Source organism: Anser anser, assembly GCF_964211835.1.
Source record: "Anser anser genome assembly, chromosome: 1".
Taxonomy (NCBI): Eukaryota; Metazoa; Chordata; class Aves; order Anseriformes; family Anatidae; genus Anser; species Anser anser.
The window spans coordinates 73,663,380-73,683,407 of NC_139720.1; the positions used below are offsets into that span (position 1 = coordinate 73,663,380).

General features: G+C 40.4%; 1 protein-coding gene across 5 annotated transcripts in view; it reads left to right on the forward strand.

The window, feature by feature from the left end:
* KIAA0930 overlaps positions 1–20,028 on the forward strand; it is a 76,171-nt gene that overhangs the window by 24,172 nt on the left and 31,971 nt on the right. For 3 of the 5 annotated variants that reach the window (XM_083846188.1, XM_083846189.1, XM_083846190.1), the window contains exon 2: positions 11,809–11,957. In XM_083846188.1, coding sequence (XP_083702314.1) covers positions 11,809–11,957 — 149 coding nt within the window. Of the gene's footprint in view, positions 1–5,137; positions 5,258–9,694; positions 9,868–11,808; positions 11,958–20,028 lie in introns of those variants that run through there. The other 2 variants (XM_083846192.1, XM_083846191.1) reach the window with 2 other exon arrangements.

Genomic DNA, 20,028 nt, shown 5'->3' on the forward strand with positions numbered 1-20,028 from the left:
ACCTCTGACCTAACACTAACAAGTCCTCCACTAAACCATATCACTAAGCTCTACATCTAAATGTCTTTTAAAGACCTCCAGGGATGGTGACTCAACCACTTCCCTGGGCAGCCCATTCCAATGCCTAACAACCCTTTCAGTAAAGAAGTTCTTCCTAATATCCAACCTAAACCTCCCCTGGTGCAACTTTAGCCCATTCCCATTCATCCTGTCACCAGGCACATGGGAGAATAGACCAACCCCCACCTCGCTACAGCCTCCTTTAAGGTACCTGTAGAGAGTGATAAGGTCTCCCCTGAGCCTCCTCTTCTCCAGGCTGAACAACCCCAGCTCCCTCAGCCGCTCCTTGTAAGACTTGTTCTCCAGATCCCTCACCAGCTTTGTTGCCCTTCTCTGGACATGATCGAGCACCTCCCTGTCCTTCTTGTAGTGAGGGGCCCAAAACTGAACACAGTACTCGAGGTGCGGCCTCACCAGAGCCGAGTACAGGGGCACAATCACTTCCCTAGCCCTGCTGGCCACACTGCTTCTTATGCAAGCCAGGATGCTCTTGGCCTTCTTGGCCACCTGAGCACACTGCTGGCTCATATTCAGCCAACTATCAACCAATACTCCCAGGTCCTTCTCTGCCAGGCAGCTTTCCAGCCACTCATCTCCCAGCCTGTAGCTCTGCTTGGGGTTGTTGTGCCCCAGGTGCAGGACCTAGCACTTGGCCTTACTGAACTTCATACAGTTGGCCTCAGCCCATCGGTCCAGCCTATCCAGATCCTCCTGCAGAGCCTTCCTACCCTCGAGCAGATCGACACACGCACCTAACTTGGTGTCATCTGCAAACTTACTGAGGGTGCACTCAATCCCCTCATCCAGATTATTGATAAAGATATTGAAGAGAACTGGCCCCAGTACTGAGCCCTGGGGGACTCCACTAGTGACCGGCCTCCAACTGGATTTAACTCCATTAACCATGACTCTTTGGGCCCGGCTATCCAGCCAGTTTTTAACCCAACAAAGCATATGCCAGTCCAAGCCCCGAGCAGCCAGTTTCTTGAGGAGAATGTTGTGGGAAATGGTATCAAAAGCCTTACTGAAGTCAAGGTAGACCACATCCACAGCCTTTCCCTCGTCCACTAAGCATGTCACTTTGTCATGGAAGGAGATCAGGTTCGTCAAGCAGGACCTGCCTTTCATAAACCCATGCTGACTGGGCCTGATCGCCTGCAAGTGCTCTGCGATGACACTCAAGATAATCTGCTCCATGAGCTTCCCTGGCACTGAAGTCAAACTAACAGGCCTATAGTTCCCTGGGTCCACCCTCCAGCCCTTCTTGTAGATGGGTGTCACGTTTGCTAGCTGCCAGTCGACTGGGACTTCCCCTGATAGCCAGGACTGCTGATAAATGATGGAAAGCTGCTTGGCCAGCTCTTCTGCCAGTTCTCTCAGTACCCTCGGGTGGATCCCATCTGGCCCCATTGACTTGCATACATCCAAGTGCTGTAGCAGGTCACCAACCATTTCCTCGTGGATTGTGAGGGCCACATTCTGCTCCCCTTCCACCAGCTCAGGGTACTGGGTATCCAGAGAACAACTGGTCTTGCCACTAAAGACTGAGGCAAAGAAGGCATTAAGCACCTCAGCCTTTTCCTCATCTCTTATCACTAAGTTTTCCCCCGCATCCAGTAAAGGATGGAGATTCTCCTTAGTCCTCCTTTTTGTGTTTATGTATTTATAAAAACATTTTCTGTTATCTTTAACAGCAGTAGCCAGATTGAGCTCCAGATGAGCTTTGGCCTTTCTAATTTTGTCCCTGCACAGCCTTACAACATCCTTTTAGTCCTCCTGAGTAGCCTACCCTCTTTTCCAAAGGTCATAAATCCTCTTTTTTTTCCTAAGGTGTAGCCACAACTCTCTGTTCAGCCAGGCCGGTCTTCTGCGTCGGCTTGTCTTTGGGCATGTGGTGACAGACTGCTCCTGAGCCATTAAGATTTCCTTCTTGAAGAGTGCCCAGCTTTCCTGGACTCCTCTGCCCTTCAGAACTGCCTCCCAAGGGACTCTGCCAACCAGTGTCCTGAGCAGCTCAAAGTCAGCCCTCCGGAAGTCCAAGACAGCAGTTTTACTGGTCCCCCTCCTGACTTCACCAAGAGTAGAGAACACTACCATTTCGTGGTCACTCTGCCCAAGACAGCTCCCGACCACCACATCTCCCACCAGTCCTTCTCTGTTTGTGAACAGAAGGTCTACTGGGGCACGTCCCCTGGTAGGCTCACTAACTAGCTGCATCAGGAAACTGTCTTCCACGCTCTCCAGAAACCTCCTAGACTGCTTCCTCTGAGCTATATTGTATTTCCAGGATATGTCTGGGAAGTTGAAGTTCCCCACCTGAAACTAGATTGGCATGGGCTTTCATTAACATCAGAGAGCAAAGCTATAGTTGCTACCTTCAGTTAGCTCTTTGCTTTAAAACTAGCCTTTTTTTTTTCCCTGAAGTATATGAATGTAAGGATTCATAAACACCCTGACGGAAGAGGATTATGTTTTGCATCTCCTTGTTTTCACTGCTTGCTACCTACGATTATTTTTTAAAGAAGAACATGTTTGCTGAAGGAGTTATTTCATAGATTTTTTTTTGCATTGCATCTTATAAAATATTCAAGACTTCTTAACACTAGTTTGACCTTGTGATGTAGGTATTTACTGTTCGGTTGCCACTCCCAGGCTCTCTGTGTGTTTATGACATACCACAGTCCATTTGAAATTCCTGTTTTGTACCTGGAGGAAGCACATGAAATATATAATGCATTCAAAGGGTTATTTTTTGCATATTGTTAATAGTCTGCTACTATAATGTGTTCTTAAGTGACATTTATTATAAATCCCTATCTATTGGAATGGGGCTAAAATGTAGACCAAGTCAGGTAGTGATGGCAGCTTACAAAATTTTTTATCATCTGTGGCTCTGTTTTGGCTCAGTAGATCTGTTAGCATTTCCAGTAACCTTTCCCTTACCATGATTTAGTCTTTCATTCCAGATGCTTTTGTTTGCATTTAAAACAAAAACAAAAAAACTGTTCATTTCTTTTTTGTGGACAAATCTTTAAAATAAATCATGTTTAATGGAGAAATTCAGGGCTTTGGAAGAAGGAGAAAGTATTTTCATATTTCATGCATGAATGTATTCAGAGTTCAAATGGTTCTTTCCACTTAGACTCTTAGTTAGCTGTTTTGATATCCTGATTTTATTCTGTTGTGTTTCTACTCAAAGAAAAAAAGAATGGGGAATCTGAAATAAAGCCAAGGAATGGAGCAGAGGAAAATGAGATGTGTATAATATTAATAATGATAATACATGTAACAAAGTGACACTTAAAAGGCGAAGTCCTTTGGCTTCCCATGAAACTTGCACTTCAAGTGGTTGCAGTTGTTTGGAAATTGGATCTGGATTTCTAAGTTAGATGCGTTTAAAAAAAAAAGTTACCATTTCCTATGATAAGTGTATTTTGTTGCTTTTGAGTAGTCTAGTATGTACTTGTTTGTGTCAATATGCAAATGGTTGTCTGTCACAAAACCATCTGGAGAATATTTTGGCTGTACTCTAAAGTTTGTTGTGTTTTTCCACAGTCATTGTCCTGGAAATTGTATATTTACCACCAGCTACAATAAACAGGGTCTGGTATTGCTAATCCATTTCTGTGACAATGCACAAGTTTCCTGTAAGCTGCAAGGGGAATTTTGACTTCAAGGAACATTTTTGCTCTAGATAGCTCTTTTGCAATGTGTTTTTCCAGAGCCAGCAAAGTTAGCTTTTGAAATGTGCAGTGTCACTCTTTGTAGTATATCCTCATCAAGATCAGCTCACACGTTATCAGCTTAAAGAAGGAGAGAAAAAACAAGGAACTTTTAACAAGTGATAGATAGGTAGTCTGAGTTTCATCTCTCTTAATTCTGCTGGGTATTTTGATAAGGTACATTTTGAGACATTACAGTTATTCATGGATGATTTTGAATTGGGAAGGATATGTGCTCCTGATGACCTAGGGAAATATTGTGAAAGTTTAATTTGCGTGAATTATTTTCTCTCCTAGGCAGAAAGAAAGAACTTGTTTATGATGATCACAATGATGTTGCAATATGAATATGCCATTTCAAATTTTTTAGGGAGACATGGAGCTGGTTGTAGTTGACATGCACGCTGTGTTAAAGAAGGTACAAGATCATGATTACAAAGATAAACTATCTGTGAAGTGTCTGCTGTTTGGGTGTTTGGAAATCATGCTATGTTGAAACCAAAGCCTTGTATCATAACATTTATTGCACGAATCTACTTCCCCCAGTGAAAGAGACAAAGGTTAGGTAACGGTATGGTTATGGTGCAGGGAATCTATACTTCCTAAAAGCAATCTGCAACAGATGTCCCATGACACAGTGATGCATTACTCTGATTGTAGTACAGCTTCTGTGGGTAGAAGAGAAGGCTTCAGAATCTAGATGAAGTCTGTATCTAATTATATGAATAAAAGTGTTGTATTAGGGTTAGAGTGGGATCTAAGAGAGGAGGAGCAAATCAAGAGATCAAGATGTGCGAGGAGCAGCTCAGGACCCTTGACTTGTTCAGCGCAGAGCAGGCTGAGGGGAGGCCTCATGGCAGCCTGCAGCTTCCCCATGAGGGGAGCGAGCGGAGGAGCAGATGCTGAGTTCTGCTCCCCGGGGACAGTGACAGGACCTGAGGGAACAGCATGGAGATGGGACAGGGAGGGTCAGGCTGGGTGTTAGGAAAAGGCTCTGCACCCAGAGAGTGGCTGGGACAGGCTCCCCAGGGCAGTGGTCACAGTACCGAGCCTGATGGAGTTCAAGAAGCATTTATTTGGACACTGCTCTCAGACATAGGGTCTGGCTTTTGGGTCCTGTGTGGAGCCAGGAGTTGGCCTCCATGATCCTTGTGGGTCCCTTCCAACTCAGGATATTCTGATTCTAAGCAGTCAGGAGGAGCATAGGTGCAGTGAAGGGTCATCACTGTTGAATGTCAAATATGCTTTAAGGTTGTATTTTGATGCTTAGAATAAAAAAGGGTTTTATTCTGACGTTTTCCTTCCTTTTTTTTTTTTTTTTTTTTTCCAGGGTGAATTCCATCACTTTGCAAGCAGAGGGTAGGATAGGCATGTGATGTGATTGGCAGACATTTTACCAATACAGACCATGAAGTTGTATTGCTGCAGCCATGGCTTGACTTCAAAGAGAGTTTTAAAGCTCTGTGGTGTAGGAAGTAAGCTGTCACTGGGAAGGGCAAACTGTGTTTGATTTTTATAATATAATTGCATTTGTCCACTGTCGTTTTTGTTCTGTGTAATTTATATGTAGTCAGCTCTGAGCCATTTCTGTGCTTTAGGAAATTGAAGTTATCAATTAAAAGTGAGCTCAGTTTCTCTCAACCTAAGTGTTTTGGACCTGTTATTTATGGAATTGTTCACAGACCTTCATGGAAGTTTTTGTAGTCTACTTCTGAGCATAGTAATGTGTTTCTTTCCTTCTCCTCTCAAAGGACCAGGTTTGTATTTGATAGAAGTAGCAGCTTCTGGCTCATGCTATTATGGGCCTGTCAGTTAATTATTTGGTCACAGCAAGCTTTGAATTTGAGGTGTGTACTGAAACCACATAATGATTCTGGCGATCATAGCGATGCCTGTCCTTAAAGAAGGTTGAAAAATGAGAGAGATGTGCTATCATCTATTGGGAAATAAGTAAATATGGCACAGCAGCTGTAAAAATAATTGATCTGTTCTTTCATAACTTTTCAGTCTTGATGACCTAGTGCTCAAAGCTTAAGTTTTGTTGCCTCCTTTACAGATGCACTATGAAACCAAAGTTAAAACAAGTTTCACTGTAAGAAGTCTGTAATACATGTATACATGTGTGTGAGTTGGAAAGCATGATAAGAGAATATATTCCTTACTTTTTGAGCACTTTTTAATGGAAGAGTAGCAACATTTCTATTTGATTTAGACTATCTTCATTCATTTCTGAACTAGCTTCCATCTATCCTCCTTGTAAATTACTATCTGTTAGTAAAGAAGCATGGAGTGTATTATTTGTTACAGCTTTTTTCTTGTCTCTAATTATGTTCTGCTTCTCCTCTTTGTATGACCTTAATGCATGCGACATGTGGTGGGGTAGGGGAACAGTTACCTCCATTTTAGGGTAAGGAAAGAGGAAGGCTGTGTCCATGGCAGAGTAGGATGTTTAATCTGTGGTGTCTGGCTCATCCCTATCGCTGCTGTTACCACGACGTCGTCTTTTTCTAGCTAGAGGTCTGCCAAAAGAAACTTATGTTGAAAGTATATATTGTCTTTTCTGACAGATTGAGGACTTCTGTGCTTGCAAAAACATGCTTCTCACAGTGCTCTGTCATTACAGCTGGCATCAGTGGAAGTGCTCATTTCACGGCACAAGTATTTATGAGATATGAATGTGCTGCAAGGATTTGCTGTGGGGAGCTCTCAGTTGATAATGTACACTCTGCAGTGCCTGGTTGGGAACAGTGGGGTGGTGCTAGTGAACTGCAAGTTTGGTGGAGTCCATGTTTAAATAAGGCCAAACTCAAGGGTTTAACTGTTGGCATTTTATGTATGCATGGGGAGAAGGCTGAACTCCTGATTTTGTAACGATCTGGCTAGCTGGAAACTGTCATGGGACAGGGGACACCCATTCTGATTTTATGCAGTTGTAACTACAACTTTTTAATATCTTTAACTATGTAACTTAATCTATGTGAAGCACTTCTCATATTATCTTTGCAGAATACTTGGCTGAAATCAGAACAAAATTGAATTACATACAATGTGGATTGCTCAGAACTCATTTGTTTTCTGTTCTAGAGTTGCAAAGATTGTCATGAGCATTTAATTAACCCCTAAACATCTAAGGATGCTCATTTTACAGACAATGGCACTGTGACAGAATTGAATGAAACGAGTTTTATGATGTTTCACAGATAAGAGTAGTTCATGGCAGACGAGAGGAATAAAGTGTAGGAAACCCTGTCTAGCTGAAATCATTGTTTCTCTAAGCTTTGAATGCTACATGATGAAAAAGATTAGCCACAGAATGTGATTTTTTTTTCCAGTTCCTTCAAAGCAAAATAATATGCTGACACTTCTTTTTAATCCACTGATTTTTTTTGAAAACATTAGTTTAAAAAAATAAAAAATAAAATCTAACTTATTATCTGGATCTGGAGTCAGTTCCCTGAAATTAATGCTCAATATAAAAATCTAATAGGTAAAAAGAAAGATTTATTTATTTCATAGCAGCTGGCATAAATCTTGTTTGTAATGAGGATAAAATCCATGTAAATGAATCATTACAGTAAATTGTTGTAATTAGGATTTATTCATTACAAAGGTCTCATAATTATATAATCAACTTTTAGTGTATTGAGATTTATACTCTTGACTCTTAATTCTATTTTATTCGTTTAGAAGCAGAATTCGCTGGGGGAGAAGTGTTTTCAGAAGCTGCCTGGCTACATACTCTCAACTAGAGATGGAATTTGAATCCTGTGCATATACTATCTAATTCTTGTGTTTCAGAAGGTTTGAATTCTCCTCTAGCAAAAATAAAACTGTTAGCATTTTGAAAAGACTCCCCAAATACTGAAGTCAAAGCCTTCAGGGATTTTAAGTGTCAGGTGTTTCATTAAGTGCCTGTCAGTTTAACAGTCCCGTGTGTGTGTACATGCACATCATCTGCTGAGAGCTGTGCAAACCAGTGATGGACTGACGTGATAGAAAGTTACTGCCAACACAGGATTGTCTGGGCTATTTAAAACTGGACTCTTTTTGATCTCAGCCCTTGCCAAGTGGTTAGGAGTAGTATCAAGTATAACAGAGTTAAGGGCAGCAAACCAGCTGAGAGCTGAATATGCCCACTGCTTTGGTGGATGTCCTGTACGGTGGCCAGAATCCCTCTGAGCCCTACCATCTCAAGTGCAGTTGAGGCTTCTCAACAGGGTACTGTGACAAAGTCTGAAAAATTAAGTCCTGTGCTTTCTCCTCTGTATTGAAAAGGAGAATTTTGCCTGCCTGGCCACTTCATTACCCAAAACAATTTTAAAAGCAGTGTCTAAGCTGCTTCTTGGCAGAGCTGGAAGGCTTCAAGTGATACGCTGTAAATTACCAAAATATCTGTAAGGGTGCGCCTTGCTTTGAAGATCTAATAGTTGAAGACAAGATTGAATGGATCGATTGGATCTGTCAGTTTCTGGCTTCAAATTGAAATTGATTTTTGGTTTGTTGTTTTTTCTCTGTAAAGCTTTAAGAAGTCTGGATTGCAATTACAAATTTTCTTGCTTCCTTTTCAAAGTTAATGCCATTTAATAGTAGATTGTAAAGGCTAATTCTTCTTATGTGCTGCTCCCCATCCTTCCTGCTTCTACTAAAATTTAATAAAAGCAGCTGTACTGCTGGGGTTTGGCTCTTTTTGGCTTCAAGAAAAGTCCTCTAGTCACCACAGTCAGAACAGCTAGAACATCCTCAGGTCATTCTTAATTATAACAGTAGTTCTGAAAATATCTCTGAACTTTGGAGGACAACTTCATTCTGATCTGTTGCAGGTAGGGTTTTGAACTGATGGCTGTCCAACATTGCTGTAAGGACAGTCAGTTTTTTCCCCTGCATTATGCTGCAGCACTTCTGTCCCCCGGTTTTCTGTTTAGACTAATGATAGATAAATACATTGAATTAGTTTGTCCTGTGTTCTCCAGCAAGGGCAGGAGCGCATACGAAGTCCTGGTATCTTCCTCTGTTCTACCATTCTCCTGCCAATATTAATGGGCTGTTATGACCACCCATAAATTATTCAGAAAAAAACATATTAACTCTTGTATGTTATTGTGAAAAGCACATCAGCAGCTTGTATGACAGCTTCTCAGAATTTTGTAGGTACAACCAGAATCAGAAAATGATTTAGCCCTCATTTATAATGCTGGATTTAGTTAACTTGTTGATTTTTCTTCTCTTACGGGAAAAATAAATATTTCCCACTGATAAAAAAAAACTTTTCTGTAAAAATTTAGGAGTGTATTGCCTAGACATATTTTGCTTGTCTGTGTCTGAAGCAAAACTAAAGTATGCTTCTGAACACTAGGACTTTTTCAGAGATGATTCTTAAAATCCATAGATGTTTTTTTTTCTTTTGATTTTCTTAAAACTCCATGCGAGTTCAGGGCAAACATCTTTCCCCATTGCCTCATCTCACTGCCTCTGCCTCCCATCCCACTCCTTTAAATAAGGCTGGGAATTCAGGTACTCGAAACCCTTGAGATTTAATAAGTTTCTTTAAGACTGTTAATGAATCACGATGAATGCATGCCCTATTTCCTACTCTTTGCTAAATATAGAGGTAGGACTGGGTCATGATGTCCTCTGGTGTCACTAGTACAACCTTCTTAAACAAGTCAAGCTCTTCTGTTTCCAGCTGTAGGGATTTTTGCCTTCACTATTCCTACTTAAGAGGTTGTTCCTGAACCTTATGCCTTGAATGCTTTAGAATCTATTTCTCATTTCCAGCTTACATTTGGTGGATGGGTACTTCAGACCAATTCATCCCTGTGTCAGCAGTACATCTTTAAATCTGAGTAGCTCTTCTCTCTTCCTAGTGTTTATCAGTGAATATACTGAGTGATGATAATCTCGTCTTTTTTCAGCCTTGTTCTGGGAGTCTGAACACATTTGAGTCTCCTCTTGTGCTGTAGGCTTCCAAATACAACTGTTTGCCATACAGTCCTGTTCACTTGTGCCCAAGGGAGGCCTTCAGATGGAGAAGGAGCACAGCATCCTGGATCTGATCTCTCCAATGCTTGGTTCCCTTTCTCTGCTGGTAAAAATAGTTAGAACTCAAATACAGTGCAGATTTTATTCACAATTGCACATTATGTTCTGTGCTGGCTTAACTAATCACAATGACTTCAGCACAGCTATGCAAATAAAGCGATTGCAGCTTGGCCTGAAATTAACGTGCACTGGAAACTCTCAATCTTGTCTTCTTCCTCTTCTCTCACAGCCTTTTCGTTACTGTTTTTTCCCAGATACAGTCAACTATGTGCATATTTTCAAATACCATCCTTTTATTCTGTGTATGTTCCATTGGTGGAATTTCATTTTGTTTTCAATATTGCCTTTGGATTTAGCTGGAAAGACATACAATTTTTATTTCAATTGCCCATTTGTCTGCTAAAAAAATTTGGAAGTCTAACTTCCTGCCCACCACAGTAATTAAAGATCGGAAGAAAGATTTGGCTTGCAAATATTGCACACATAATGAAGTAGGAAAATGTGCTGAGTTACACTTGTGGATTAAAACATTGATTGATTTCCTTCATAAAGCCCTGAAGTTGGCCACCATTATCTAAGAAAAATCGTGTTCATTGTTATGGTATGTCAGCTTTCTTTGCAATTGACTGGGAAATCTTCTAAAGCTTAATTCAGATACCACCATAAATAAATGTCACTTATTCAAGACTTGTCTCCCTGCAGAAATACTTAATATGCTCAATGTACCGCTGAGAGGGAAACAGACAGGAATAGTAGCCGAGGGCTGGGGAGTGACATATGTGTACAAATCTGGCAGCCAGCATATAGCTTTTAGGGAAATAAGCAACTGTAAAGGATATCTGGTCTGGAGGCTGTGCTGACAGCTGCATGTGTACACACACATGTGCTTGTCCTGTACATATCCCTGCCATCCATCACCCATTTCAGGTTTTTACTGTTTCTCAGCAATGTAGTTTTTTTTAGTGTCATTCTCCTCACAGATTTCAAAACAGATTTTCTAACAGCCATAGTTATCTCCCAGCAGGGCTCCAGGGGAGGGGGTCCAGTGACTCCATGAAGGAGCCTCCAGCAGGACTGAGGAGCACTGGAGAATTTCAGCTCTCATGTCACCAGGAGCAGTACTGGCTTCTCTGCTTGTCTGTGTAACGTATGGACTTGAATTGGCATTTTAGCATGGAAAACATGCAGCATCTTTTCTGTTTTTATTATAGCTAACTATGCTGAAGAGTTGCACAAAATGTTATGTTGCCTCTACCGTGCTTCCTTTTCCTGGTGAGAGGCCAATGCCATGCTATTGCTGATGCTGTTGTACTTTGTCTCCCTCCTTGAGCAAGACTTCATTGCATCTTCCTTTCTCGTTTTTCCCCTTCTCTTCTTTGATTGGGATTCACAACTGCAAAATGCTTTGCTTTGTTGAGGAAGACCTGGGTTTTGTTTCTAGTCAGAGGGTGAGTTACAGTAGCTCCTGCACAGGTACATTCTTGTTCCTGTGTATTGGTTTAATAAAGGTAACAGCTGCTAGTTTCTGAAGGATTGTCAGTACTTCTCAGAGCGTACAACAAACCTCTTGGCAGCTGATGGGTTCATGTCATTAACTGGAGCCTATATTGGCACAACACGCCTTTGAGACCATTCCTTGAGTGCATCTCTGACAAATTCTGACTCAATTTACTGGTCCTATCTGAGTGACACAGGCATAAGCAGGATATACTCATTGGCCCTGGTCTGTTTTTGTTATGCAGGGGAGCAGATTTGTTGGAAGAGGGCAATTTTGGTTGACAGTGGCCAAAGATGGGTTCTGCATTCATGCCAAATGGTGGCTGTGCTGTACAACTTAGAAGATCTTACCATGAGCTGTACAAGAATGTTTCTCCTGTGGTTGGGCTTGACTGCACTATGCAAAGACATTGGGTGTCATATTAGGCACAATCAAATGTGACATGGTAGTTCCATGACTCTTATTTCTCCTTTCTTTTATGCCTCTTAGGGTGTTTCAAAGATGACCGTATCGTGTTCTGGACTTGGATGTTTTCAACATATTTTATGGAGAAATGGGCCCCCCGGCAAGATGATATGCTCTTCTATGTCCGTCGAAAACTGTCCTATGTCAGTGGGGATAGTACAGAGGGGAAAAAGGTGAGTGAGTAGTTATATATTTTAATCTGGGAAATTTAAAGTAATGTGGGGTTTGGTGTTTTGGAGTACCTACCACATTGGAAGAATTGCAAACTGATGATGGGGAGCCTCCAGATCTGCCCAGCATGAGAAATCATGTAAAGTAGGCACACAGGGAAATACTGTGGTTAACACTGTGAACGTCTGCTGCAGTTTGTGACCTTCACTATCACCGACTTGGCGAGATAAGCGAGTTTGCACATTTTGGAAGCTTTTATGATGGTCTCCCTGCATTTAGGGGAAAAGGAGGACATCCACACTGATTTTTGTTTCCCTTTTCATTGATGATACTGTATAAATGGAGAGTTTAAATCTATAGAAAGGAGAGAAAAAGGAGGAGGAAGATGGTTTCTAAAGTGTTTCTAGAAAAAGGCTTCCTAGGATACCAGAGTATTTGAAATAAACAGCTGCTAAGTAGTCAGTAGCAGAATACAAGCAGACTCCTAGAACTGGGATGCAGTAGTGACAAACAGTGGAGAAAATACTGTACTTTCACATATATAATCTACATTTAAGACAATTTGCACTCCTATAGAAGTACTGTTTCCTGAAAGCGTATAATCAGGAAGCCTAATGCTGCTGCATGGGTATTTTTCAGTTAAAGATTAGAGAAACGTCTCAGCATGTTGTGGCAGTTTTCACCTTAGTTGGGGGAAACAGAAGCAAGAGAAATTATAATTTTATTGGGAATAAAGCAGATGACTGTAGAGGATTGAAAGAAGGAAGGTAATTGGGGGAAGAAGAGTCTGGGGTTAAGTTCCTGACATATGTAAATAGTGCACACTGATGTTGAGTCACAGATGTATGTGTATGGTGTATGTGAGTTACTTGTTTTTTCTTAAACTGGGTATACCCAAGTTCTTCAGGTTAAAATTTGACCATACAAGGAACTGTAATTGTCAACTCCCCTGAAAATGGGATTCTAAAAGACTTTCCAAAGGTTTTGTTGGAGAGATAGGAAATAGACAGGATTATCTTCTCTTTACCCCACTTCCCCATGTTCGGTCATGGCAACCAGTAAGGAGAAGATGGTAAAATATCGATCTTTTGCTGTCAGATTGGTAGTTTAGTAGTCTTCGGCTACAAATTCAGGATAGCACACTTGCACTTTTAAGACTTTTGGAGGAAACTTTGATCCTAAGTCATTTGGATGACTACAAATTCCTGTTTCACATCAAACAACATTGTGGCTTTATTTAGCCTAATAAAAGCATGGATCATTTAACCTCTTGTTCTTCCCAACAAGACAGGTGAACCTCAGAGGAAACATGATTGCTTAAAATTCATTCTCAGACCCCTGATCAATCTCTGTTTAACTTATTAATCAATTTAAAGTGTTTGAACCTCCCTTGGAGAGGCAAAAGTGAAATAACCCTTGCATTTGCTCTCAGAGCTTTATTTAAGCCTCATAAATAATTTTGATTTGTGAGTTTTTTCCTAAGTGGTAGTTATTACGAAATCAGCATTAGTGAATTGCTTGCCATAACAACTGACTTGGGGAGCATGCATTATAGGACATAGTGTTTTGTAAATCTCCCTTGACTGTTTGCATTTTGCTCAGCTTCCAAGAAATGAGCCTTTCCTGTGACTGAAGTACTTTACTTCAATCCGAAGTTCTGAAGTTTGTGAAACTTCAGTTTTGTGGTTCTTTGATATTTGTGTAGCTCTCCTTCTGTTTTATTTTAACTGATTGCTCTGCAGCTCCAGCTGCTCTTGTATCTGATTTTTGTGCCTGTTCTGTGCAGTGAGACACTGGACTACCCCTACTCTTTGAATTATAACTAGACAGGTTTTGATTAAGCTTTGTAGTTTTGTCGGCTCTTTCTTGAAAGATGGGTATCAAAACACCAAAGTTTTATCATTAAAAGGGGGAAAAAGCCAGAGAAGAATTGTTTTTTTAGAATCTCAAAAAGAACTTCCAAGTATCCCTGCCACCCACCAAATTGTGTGCTCTCATTTACATCCCCAGAGGTAGATGGGAAAAGTGGAGAATGGGAGAAGTTTGAGGTTGCTTGGAACCTTGAAGAGGTACAACAAGAGCTACACCATGGGCTACCCCTTGTGTTGAGATGGTGTTGAACTGTCAGTGGCGATCACCATCAGTGGAAATGATTTCTCCACTGGTTGCACAGAAGCCTGACTGTTAGGTATTTGTAGAATTGGGTCTATGTAGCTTCAGCATAGAGTAAAGAAGGTTCATTTTATTTTTTTCTGTAGACATGTATTTGCTCCTCGTTTGCCTGGCTTCTGTAGATTTTGACTGAAGAATGCTGGCAGAGAGACATGTGAGGTGAATCATTGTCCTGTGATATCTCAGTATTCATTTACATTCATAAAAATAAGACCTGCAGAGCTTTGAGCACAGTAGTCTCCTGTAGGACTGATAACAATGACGGTGAAAACAGATTGAGAGGAGAAGGGCTGTTTAAACACCAATAGTGATGTTTGGCTTCTGACATGATAAGCTCACACAGCATGTTCATATACACTACGGTGTGATGATTCATGTCAGCAAGAAACAAGTGTTGATTTATTACTCTCTTGACGGTTTTGATGTCTGTCCTGTGTGATTTAAAAGTCATTCCTGCTTATGTTTTTTCCCCTATGCTTAGTGGAGCTGGAGAGTGTCAGCAATAACATTTGAATTAAAATGTAGCAGAGGTAAGCAGAGAAAAAATATTAGGAGCAAGATTAGTGAGAGGCTCGGTTCAATTTTAAGGCTGAATGAGAAGGGCTTTGAATTCAGCTTGAGTAATGAGAACAGCTTGAAGTAATACAACTCATAATCTTGTGCCAGTATTGGTAGATGATGATAAGCTTCCCTATCATCTGAAATTTCATTTTAAAGAGCCTTTTAAATGACCTACTTCATAGACTCCTTAGTGTAAGGGTCTTTACATTTGCTTCTGTTTTCCACTTCAATTTCTAAGTTGCATATATCCAGGTGAAACAGCAATTAAGCCCTTAATATGGTCTATGCCGTATCTAATTCTAGGTTACATCCATTACAGACTCCTGGATCCCAGTGAAGTGTCCTTTTTTTCTTGGCATTTCCCAGTAACAGTCCAGCAGTTTTTCTTGCCAAGTTTAGAAGATAATTTTTCTCTCCGTCTTTAAGCAAAATCACAGACCCTGTATGTCAGGATTGGTGAAGGCAGGACAATGTGGAGCATAGTTCTTCTCAAGGTTAAGTGATTTAGTAGTTGTTTTTTAAGGTGGAATCCCTTTAACTTGTGGCTTTTTATGTGCTATTAAGTAAAAATTAGAAAAATCCTTTTTGCTGCTGCCTCACACACTAGCTGATATGACTGACTGGAGAATGCAGGCCCTGATCCTCCCTTACAAAGGGTTCTGTACATTACCAAAAGCCACAGCTTTAAGAGGTTAAAGCAGTTGGACTTGGGATTCTGATTTTAAAATGGCATTAGATCAAGATTTAGTATCTCTGCCTCTTCCCCATGCAATAAAGGATTATGCTTTGTTACAGTTGCAAACTTCTGATCTTTCTGTAGAAAGAAGCTTTACTTTCTCATGGGGATTAAGAAAAATACTAGTATGTTGTTAACAGAGACAACGGCTGAGTAAGGATTTTTCTCAAAGAATGGTGTATCAACAGAGCTAGTTTGTATTAGTGCCTTCAGTCTGGCATCTTGCTTTGTCACCTGACAAGGGTACTGTATTTACAGGGCAGAGTTATAAAAAGATGTATGCAGGACACTGTCAGTATATGTTCTGAGTGTGCCTGGATTTTGGAGTAGATCCTGTTTTCTTCAGCGTCCTATAAATATGGAGGAGTGAAGTTGCTGCCAAATGCATGTGGTAATCATTCAGGCTGTTAAATCTTCACAGAGCTTAAGCTACTGATGTTGTGGCTGCAGCTTCAGAAACAGAAGTGAACAGGAGCAATGGTTTACATGTTTGTGTGCATCTGGACCTCTGACACAACAAATACTGGCTGTGTTGGGAGACCAGTGAGTTTCTGAAACTAAATGACTTTAGGCACATGACTCCCACTGAAATTCACAGCATTTCTTAGCTGCATCTCTAATTCACTTTAACCATCTGTCTGGCTGGAAGATTCAACAATCTGAACTCAGCACCCAGCAGAAATGAAAGGTGATAAAAAATCTCCCATTCCTGTCCCTATTGTACCTCTCAGACCAGTGCTTTGTGAACACTGTAAGTAAATAGGATGTCCCCTGAAGAGCTACTTGGTACGCTTTGTGGCTGGTCCACATCACCATTTGAATACAAAACGGGAAAGCAAATGGCCAAATTCTGTATCTTATTTGCCAATAAATTCTCTTCTCGTGCATGGATAGTATGCAGGTACAAACAATGATTATGACGTGCAAGTCAATACAGAGAGACAACTGTTCTGCCTCAGCTTTTTGCTAAGCTCTTGGAGGTGTTGCAGTGAGTAGGAAGAGTGGCTTCTGCAGAAAAGGAGAACATAAACATATTGCTCTCATTTTGAAACATGAAAAAGGAATGCTGGTGTTATCGGGTTGATACTACAATTTTCTGTAAGGGACTCAACGTCTGAAATGCAAAGATTTGGCTTTTCTTGTACAACTAACTCTCCCCAATTCCTGTGTTTTGCTAATGTTTGGTTGTATAAATACATGAACATAAAGGAGTTGCTATTTGCTAGCCTCTGCTCATATTACATTTTTTTGAAGACCATCTCCATATCCTGTGTGTGATATGACAGGCTGCTTGGCAAAAAAAAAAAAAAAAAAAAAAATAATGATACGATGAGCGTAATGGCATTTTTCCTGTGCAAACTGAATCCAGCTGTCTGTGACCTAGGACATGCTTGTGACATATCTGGCAGGCTAATGAGTATTAGGCTTGGAGATGCTTTCACTTTCTGTCCTTTTCCTTGAGTCAATTTGTGTCTGAGACAAAGCAAGCATGCAGCTGAAATACCTTCCTGGTATCACAGTCAGTAAACTCCTAACTCAGAAATGGGGTGTGGGCTGCAGGGGCATTTCTGGTGTATTGCTTTTCCATTGATTCATGTATCCAAAGAACTCTTTGTAAGAATTTAAATTGGGTGACAAGAAAGCAAGGATCAGAGGTTAATTTAATATGAATTACATTGAAATGTGGCAATGCTGAGTCTTGTGGCTGAGAAGGTGCTCTCTGTGTGACAGGGAGAAATTTAATCAGGAAGAACAGAAGCCTAGACCCAGTTTCCCCAACTGATAATATTGTAATGAGTAATTCAGTGTCACAAAAAGCAGCATATTTGAGGCACCAGGGGTCTGAGGGACAGATGAACACTGCTAGGCTGGGTTGCTCACCCTGAAAAAGGTGCAAGTATCTGCTTGGAGCTCCCTGAAAGCCTCATCAGGCTACTTCTTCAGCAGAGCACTTAGTGTGTTTGACTTAACTGTGTTTGCGGGTTACACAGTCCGTGTTGGCTTGCTCATGAGAGGTGTGAAAATGTCTGTTTTTGGTGTTCAAACTTGTATTAATGTACAATTGAACTGAAGCTCTGGAATATCATAATCAAGTCTCTAATGACACTAGTAATTAGAACTTAAATGCCTACTCTACCACTTTTTTTCATCTGTTTTCTCTTCAGTAACCCAGTTTATACATTTCCACATCCAACTGAGATGGTTTGAAAATGCAATGATTTATTAACATTCTGTAATCTTCCTTCTCCTGCATCTTTGCTGCCTTAGTTAATGATGAAGCATGTCTACTCTTGTTTTGCCGACTGTATTCTGCATGTGGCGCACCATGTGTTGCTTCAGGCACTCGTGCTTTTCTGTGGAGGACTTCAGAAAGGCTGGCAAATAGAGTAATAAGACAGCAATGAGCAAACTGTTGCATCTGAAAATATCAGTTACTCCGTAGTCTGGGGCCACAGTTGATAATGCTTAAATAGTCATGCTGGTATCTAGTCTTTCAGCTCTTGAATGTTGATTTAGCAGATTTATAAAACATTCAAGCCTGGGAATGAAAGTTGATGTAATTCACAGAGTATTAGTGTCAGGTAGCAGCTAGGATTATTTTGTCATTATCTCAAATATAACGATTTCTTGCCTTTCTGATTCTAGTCAGTGTGTTTTTAATTCCAGCCTTGACTTGCTTAGGAACAGTTACAATGGCTTTCTTGGTGCCGAAGCTATGCTGGGGAAATACATTTTCCACACTCCGCGTGTCTCATGATTTTCAGGTTGTTGTTTTCCACTCGTGTGTTTGACAGACATAATCAAGCATTAAGACTGTTCCGGCAATTTGAACACTTTGCAGTTTTTTATTTTTAGATCTATTATATATTTTTTTAATATATATAACAATATACATATGTGCTTAGTTCTATCTATACCTCTTTCAGATATATTTATAATGCTTTTGCTATTACTAGGATTGCAAAGACAGAAATGGACTTTGATTTTTTACAGGAATCATGCTTGGTTGAAGTCAACTTTCAGGTGTGTGTGTCCCGTTAGCTGTTTTCAGTCTCATAATTTACTCATTCTTACTACCACTTCAGATTAAGCTTCTTCATATACACTATGCAGATAACAGAAACACTAAGGTGTATAGGCTTGTTAAGTCCTTGTTTTCTGATTATGACATGCCAATCTAGAATCTCTTGTGCTTATTGAAAATCAGAAAAACGAATACATTTGGTAGGAATTTCTTGTGATTAAGAATTATTTGTTACAAGAGCTATAATCAATTTTAAGGTGTTTTCTTTACTATCAAGATATAAACTTATGTAAGAATCAAAAAAGAAAACAAGAATCTATTTAGAAAACATATCCTCTGTGCCTTTTGCTCTCGTCTCATCGGAAGTAAGTGGGATCTGACTTTAAGGTTTGCCATTCAGTTCGGAAACAGTCGTAGAACAAATTCAGTTCCTCCCCCAGGAGCACAGTTACTTAGAAGGAGATGATGCCAACAAGTCAAAGTGGGGTGATGTTCACGACTGTGCATCATCCTTTCTGAAAGGGATTGGAATAAAGAGCACTGTAATAAAACTTGAATTTCAGGGGTCAGGACTCCACAAATCAGAGGACTTCTCATTTTAAGATAAACTAAGATGTTGACTTTAGGGCAGTCTTGTGCCATTAAGCTGTCATCTGCAACCAGATCAATAAATGACGGGAGAACAATTAGGTTCTAGGGAATTACAGCAGCACTGAAACCCATGTAAGTAGCGAGAACAGCTTTGCAGAACTGAGTATCAAGAAGAAAGGAAATGTGAGGGGAATAAAGGCTGCATGTAAGTTGACTTTGCTGTTTTCAAGCTTGGACTAGCACTGAGGTTTCTCGGTGAAGAGTGACTGTGATGAGTCAACCAACCTGTAGGTACAGTTTCCTTTTTGTTATCCTCCAGCCTCAACCTTTCTGTGCCACTGCAGTTTAGTCAGTGGAAGGTACAAGAGGGTTGTGTAATGAGATGGTGCAAGAGCAGGTTTTAGCATATCTTGCTCAGAGCTTTGTTTGTGGAACCATTCTTAACAGAAATACTAGAAATCTTATTGTTCAGATGATTTCCAAGGGGACAAAATGGGAGACAGAAGAAGCCTCTCCTTAGGAATCAAGATAAATGACCCATGATGGTTTTATATCCTGACTTCCCTTTATCCTGTGTCTTAAAAAGCGCTTCAGCACTATAGTCAGAACACTAACGGGGTAGGGTGCAGAGCTCAGCTTTGCTGGCCATAACAGGTGTGTGAGGCTTTCTCCCTGAAAAAGTCTTGGTTAGCCCAAGAAAAGGTTCCCAAGCCATCTAGTTCATAGTCATGGTGTTCCTGGAAGGATTTAAGGAGGGATTTCGCAAATGCATCTGTCCAGTTTCCTAATTGCAAGTGGAACCTTTAGGTGACATCAAAATATAAATTTATTTTACCATGCAATATTTTACTGACCTTTATTTTTGTACCAAACAGAAACTTCTTATACAATCAAATGTTTTATTTTTAGCTTCCCCAGCACTTATTACCTTCTTTGTAATCCTTACTGTTGCTTTATATATTCCTTATGTGAAGAGTAATAAATTTTG